The sequence below is a fragment of the Mustelus asterias genome, unplaced genomic scaffold (genome assembly GCF_964213995.1).
Source record: "Mustelus asterias unplaced genomic scaffold, sMusAst1.hap1.1 HAP1_SCAFFOLD_2104, whole genome shotgun sequence".
NCBI classification, from domain to species: Eukaryota; Metazoa; Chordata; class Chondrichthyes; order Carcharhiniformes; family Triakidae; genus Mustelus; species Mustelus asterias.
The window spans coordinates 46,055-51,873 of NW_027592049.1; the positions used below are offsets into that span (position 1 = coordinate 46,055).

Below are 5,819 nucleotides of genomic sequence, written 5' to 3' on the forward strand. Positions count from 1 at the left end.
CTTTTCTAAAAAAAAAACTTTATTAACATGGTGTCAAATCAGGTGAGAGACGTGTTTCGGAGACTGTCCCAGCTGTCCCCACGTGACAGGACTCGGGGCCCATTGCTCAGTCGGGGAACCGGATTGAGTTTAGTACCAGTACGATGGCCGAGGACAGCCGCTTTCTGTTATTCCCATTTTCTCCATCACATCGTCCTCAAAGGTCTTCAGAGCAGGCGTGTACGAGCACTCCAGCGCATCCTCAACGCTGGTATCTTTGGGCCCATCTGAAATTAACCACAGCACGGGGTTAGATACAGAGTAAAGCTCCCTCTACATTGTCCCCATCAAACACTCCCAGGACAGGTACAGCACGGGGTTAGATACAGAGTAAAGCTCCCTCTACACTGTCACCCATCAAACACTCCCAGGACAGGTACAGCACGGGGTTAGATACAGAGTAAAGCTCCCTCTACACTGTCCCCCATCAAACACTCCCAGGACAGGTACAGCACGGGGTTAGATACAGAGTAAAGCTCCCTCGACACTGTCCCCATCAAACACTCCCAGGACAGGGACAGCACGGGGTTAGATACAGAGTAAAGCTCCCTCGACACTGTCCCCATCAAACACTCCCAGGACAGGGACAGCACGGGGTTAGATACAGAGTAAAGCTCCCTCGACACTGTCCCCCATCAAACACTCCCAGGACAGGTACAGCATGGGGTTAGATACAGAGTAAAGCTCCCTCTACACTGTCCCCCATCAAACACTCCCAGGACAGGTACAGCACGGGGTTAGATACAGAGTAAAGCTCCCTCTACACTGTCCCCCATCAAACACTCCCAGGACAGGTACAGCACGGAGTTAGATACAGAGTAAAGCTCCCTCTACACTGTCCCCATCAAACACTCCCAGGACAGGTGCAGCACGGGGTTAGATACAGAGTAAAGCTCCCTCTGCACTGTCCCCATCAAACACTCCCAGGACAGGTACAGCACGGGGTTAGATACAGAGTAAAGCTCTCTCTACACTGTCCCCATCAAACACTCGCAGGACAGGTACAGCATGGGGTTAGATGCAGAGTAAAGCTCCCTCTACACTGTCCCCATCAAACACTCCCAGGACAGGTACAGCACGGGGTTAGATACAGAGTAAAGCTCTCTCTACACTGTCCCCATCAAACACTCGCAGGACAGGTACAGCATGGGGTTAGATGCAGAGTAAAGCTCCCTCTACACTGTCCCCGATCAAACACTCCCAGGACAGGTACAGCACGGAGTTAGATACAGAGTAAAGCTCTCTCTACACTGTCCCCATCAAACACTCGCAGGACAGGTACAGCATGGGGTTAGATGCAGAGTAAAGCTCCCTCTACACTGTCCCCGATCAAACACTCCCAGGACAGGTACAGCACGGGGTTAGATACAGAGTAAAGCTCCCTCTACACTGTCCCCATCAAACACTCCCAGGACAGGGACAGCACGGGGTTAGATACAGAGTAAAGCTCCCTCGACACTGTCCCCCATCAAACACTCCCAGGACAGGTACAGCATGGGGTTAGATACAGAGTAAAGCTCTCTCGACACTGTCCCCCATCAAACACTCACAGGACAGGTACAGCACGGGGTTAGATACAGAGTAAAGCTCCCTCTACACTGTCTCCCATCAGACACTCCCAGGAGAGGGTGAGATGGGAGCAACTTGCCTTTCCACTGTTCGGGGATAATCCCGTCTTTCCTTTGGAACACCGGCTTGGGGATTATCCGGCCGGAGCGAGTGGACACTCGGACTTTCTCTCCCTCCTCTGTGTATTTCCAATCCACAGCAGTAGGCTTCCTGTGAGAGACAGAGAGAGAGGTTGGAATGAGGGAGGCAGCCATCGACACAGGACGGTGATTCCGAGACCCCCCCCCCCCCCCCCACCCCCACACGGTGGGACAGCGAGGCTGGACGGACAGACAATGACTTACCGATCGCTGGGGTCCACCAGTGCCACGTCTCTTAACAGCAGCGGGGCCTCGCTGGCAATATACGTCCCCCTCTCCCCAGCCACCTTCCCAATGTAGCGGTAATGCTGCGATGAAACAGATTCGGACAGGCGTAGAAGGGTTAACTCAGAACGATTCTGTTCCCCTCCCACAGTGCGGCGCTCCCTCAGCACCGACACTCCCACAGTGCGGCGCTCCCTCAGCACTGACCCTCCCACAGTGCGGCGCTCCCTCAGCACTGACCCTCCCACAGTTCGGTGCTGCCTCAGCACTGACCCTCCCACAGTGCGGCGCTCCCTCAGCACTGACCCTCCCACAATGCGGCGCTCCCTCAGCACTGACCCTCCCACAGTGCGGCGCTCCCTCAGCACTGACCCTCCCACAGTGCGGCGCTCCCTCAGCACTGACCCTCCCACAGTGCGGCGCTCCCTCAGCACTGACCCTCCCACAGTGCGGCGCCCCCTCAGCACTGACCCTCCCACAGTGCGGCGCTCCCTCAGCACCGACCCTCCCACAGTGCGGCGCTCCCTCAGCACCGACCCTCCCACAGTGCGGCGCTCCCTCAGCACTGACCCTCCCATAGTGCGCGCTCCCTCAGCACTGACCCTCCCACAGTGCGGCGCTCCCTCAGCACTGACCCTCCCACAGTGCGGCGCTCCCTCAGCACTGACCCTCCCACAGTGCGGCGCTCCCTCAGCACTGACCCTCCCACAGTGCGGCGCTCCCTCAGCACTGACCCTCCCACAGTGCGGTGCTCCCTCAGCACTGACCCTCCCACAATGTGGCGCTCCCTCTGCACCGACCCTCCCACAGTGCGGCGCTCCCTCAGCACCGACCCTCCCACAGTGCGGCGCTCCCTCAGCACTGACCCTCCCATAGTGCGCGCTCCCTCAGCACTGACCCTCCCACAGTGCGGCGCTCCCTCAGCACTGACCCTCCCACAATGCGGCGCTCCCTCAGCACTGACCCTCCCACAGTGCGGCGCTCCCTCAGCACTGACCCTCCCACAGTGCGGCGCTCCCTCAGCACTGACCCTCCCACAGTGGGGCGCTCCCTCAGCCCCTCACTGGGGGTGTTAGCTGCATTTTGTGCACAGGTTTCTCGGGCAGGGTGAGAGAGGTGCTGAGGGAGACAGGACGAGGACGTACATTATGTACGAGGACACTATGGGATCCTTGGGGAGAGAAGGAGAGATACTTCGGGGCTCTTCTGATCTGTCCGTGTGCCCCTCACAAAAGGAAAGCATGCCAGCAGAGCTGGTCCCTCTGTCTAAAAGAATTCCCACCCTGGGAACCTCAGCACCCTGCGCCAACTCAGGAGACGGGTCTGCCCCCAGCACCCGTCTCTCACATCTCACCCAACGTTGAATTGGGACTTTTTCCCCACTCACCGTGTTCAGTCCCTCCAGGATCACCCAATTCCGAGCTCGAATCACCTGGGAGACTTTCCCCTGCTTCCCCTCGTCCCTCCCCTTCCGGATCTCCACCTGCTCAGGACGAGAAGAGAATTACAGAGTCCGTACAGTACAGAGGAAGGCCATTCGGCCCATCGAGCCTGCACCGACCACATTCCCACCCAGCCCATTCTTGTTACCCCATGCATTTACCCTAGCTAGTTCCCCTGACACTAAGGGGCAATTTAGCATGGTCAATCCACCTAACCCGCACATCTTTGGACACTAAGGGGCAATTTAGCATGGCCAATCCAACTAACCCGCACATCTTTGGACACTAAGGGACAATGTAGCATGGCCAATCCACCTCACCTACACATCTCTCGGTCTGTGGGAGGAAACCCACGCAGACACGGGGAGAACGTGCAGACTCTGCACAGACACTGACCCGAGCCGGGGATCGAACCCATGTCCCTGGTGCTGTGAGGCAGCAGCGCTAACCCACTGTGCAGAGAACACAAGTCATCGGAGTGGTCCCAGGCCACCCTGCCTCTCCCCTCTCCACCCGCTGCCTCGCTCGCTGGGCCCCCAGGAGCAGCCTGCCCAGGGTCGGGCCAGACTGCTGGAGTGGGGGGGGGGGTTTCCTGAGGACAACCCACTGACAGTAAAGCTGAAGGAGGCCAATCCGCCCATCGTTCCTGTCCCGGTGCTTTCCAAGAGTGACCCAGTTCGCCACACATCCCTCAATCCCCATGTCCCAGTGGGCGTGGAAAGTTCCTGTTGAATCTGCTCCCATTCGGGCAGCGCCTTCCGGATCACAACAACTCGCTGCCTTTCCAGCAAAATTCTCCCCCCCCCTCCGGTTCCTTTCCCGATTCTCTTCAACCTGTGTCCCCTCTGGTGACCCCACCTTCTTGAAGGGGCTATACAAATGCAGGATATTGTTGCAACGTCCACCAGTCAGTCTGGCTCCACGCACGATCTTGTCAGCCAACTGTCGCAGCCAGTGAGAAGCCAGTCAGACACGAAGGAGATATTCCCCTCCCTGTGAACCCACATGTGTGTCCGTGCGTGTGCATGTCTATACACACATCAGTGTGCGTGTGCCTGCCCATGTCTGTACATGCGTGCTTGCATCTGTGCACATACATATGTGTGCACGTGTGTCTGTGCGCATGCAATCTGCATGCATGTCTGTCTGCACATGCCAGTGTGCATGTGCCTGTCTGTTCACGCCTGTACATGCGTGTGGCCGTGCGCCCCTCCCCCCGCCACACTCACCGTGTCACCCCGGAAGATGGTCCAGTCCCCCGGGGCGATGGGCTCCACAAACACTTTCCTGCGCTGGCGGCCGGGAGGGTTCAGCCTCTGGGCCGCCAGGGTCCAGGGCCGGTTGGTGCCGTAGCGATAGCCGCGGGGTAACCGGGCCGCTGCCGCCAGCAGGGCTCCGAGCCTCATGGTGCGTCCGGGGCTGCGGGGAGGAGAGAGAAAGAGACGGCAGTGAGTAACACCGGACCCCCCTGTACCACACCCACACCGCAAACTGTGACCGAGAGACAGGCCATTCAGATCCCCTTTTGCCTACTATACAAGGACAGGAGGCCATTCAGCCCCTCTAGAGCCTGCTACACAGCAACAGGAGACCAGTCAGCCCCTCTGGAGGCTGCTACACAGGGAAAGGAGGCCATTCAGCCCCTCTAGAGCCTGCTGCACAGCAACAGGACACCAGTCAGCCCCTCTGGAGGCTGCTACACAGGGAAAGGTGGCCATTCAGCCCCTCTAGAGCCTGCTACACAGGGACAGGAGGACATTCAGCCCCACTGGAGCCTGCTACACAGGGACAGGAGACCATTCAGCCCCTCTATTGCCTGCTGTCCAGGAGGAGGCCATTCAGCGCCTCTAGAGCCTGCGACACATCAACAGGAGGCCATTCAGCCCACTCTGGCGGCCCCATTCCCCTGCTGCCCCTCTCCCAGACCCGCTCTCACCTTGGAGCAACCCGGAGCCACTGCGCATGTGCGGGTCGGCCCGCAGCGCCTGCTGTGATCGGTCGGCAGGGACTGTACCTCCCGGCGTGCCCCGCGGCGGCGCGGTGTCTGCCGGGAGCCTCTCGCCCTCCGCGGTGTCTGCCGGGAACCACCTGCCGCGCGGTGCGCGCCGGGAGCTGTAGGCGGATTTTAAATCCCGGCGTGCGCTGCGGCACGCGCGGTGTATGCCGGGAATGTCACTCTGACGCACTGCACGCCGGGAGCTGTAGGCGGACTACCACACCCAGCAGGCGCTGCGGGTGGGTCTGGCCGCGGGGCATGCCGGGCAGGTTGGCCACCATCTCCTGGTCAAGAGGGAGAGGCAACAATGGGGCAAAAACCCCCCTCACCCCCCCACACACACACTGCCCAGCACCCTGACAACACAGTAACACAGTAAAAAGTCTCACAACACCAGGTTAAAGTCCA

General features: G+C 59.3%; 1 protein-coding gene across 1 annotated transcript; it reads right to left on the reverse strand.

Annotated features, from left to right (window-relative positions):
- mrpl24 (mitochondrial ribosomal protein L24) lies at window positions 1–5,416 on the reverse strand. Its single transcript, XM_078207168.1, has 6 exons — window positions 5,352–5,416; window positions 4,645–4,834; window positions 3,361–3,456; window positions 1,953–2,056; window positions 1,688–1,818; window positions 1–266 (listed from the first exon to the last, which is right to left on the reverse strand). The coding sequence occupies exons 2-6, from the start codon at window positions 4,819–4,821 to the stop codon at window positions 130–132; spliced, it is 645 nt and encodes a 214-aa protein (XP_078063294.1). The 5' UTR covers window positions 4,822–4,834; window positions 5,352–5,416; the 3' UTR covers window positions 1–129.
- Between the last annotated feature and the right edge of the window lie 403 nt (window positions 5,417–5,819).

Coding starts and splice junctions, on each gene's coding strand:
- mrpl24 (XM_078207168.1), bottom strand. CDS start 4,821: ATGAGGCTCGGAGCCCTGCTGGCGGCAGCGGCCCGGTTACCCCGCGGC. Junction 2,057..3,360: donor TCCTGGAGGGACTGAACACG/GTGAGTGGGGAA, acceptor GTTTCATCGCAG/CATTACCGCTACATTGGGAA. Junction 1,819..1,952: donor CTGGTGGACCCCAGCGATCG/GTAAGTCATTGT, acceptor TGTCTCTCACAG/GAAGCCTACTGCTGTGGATT.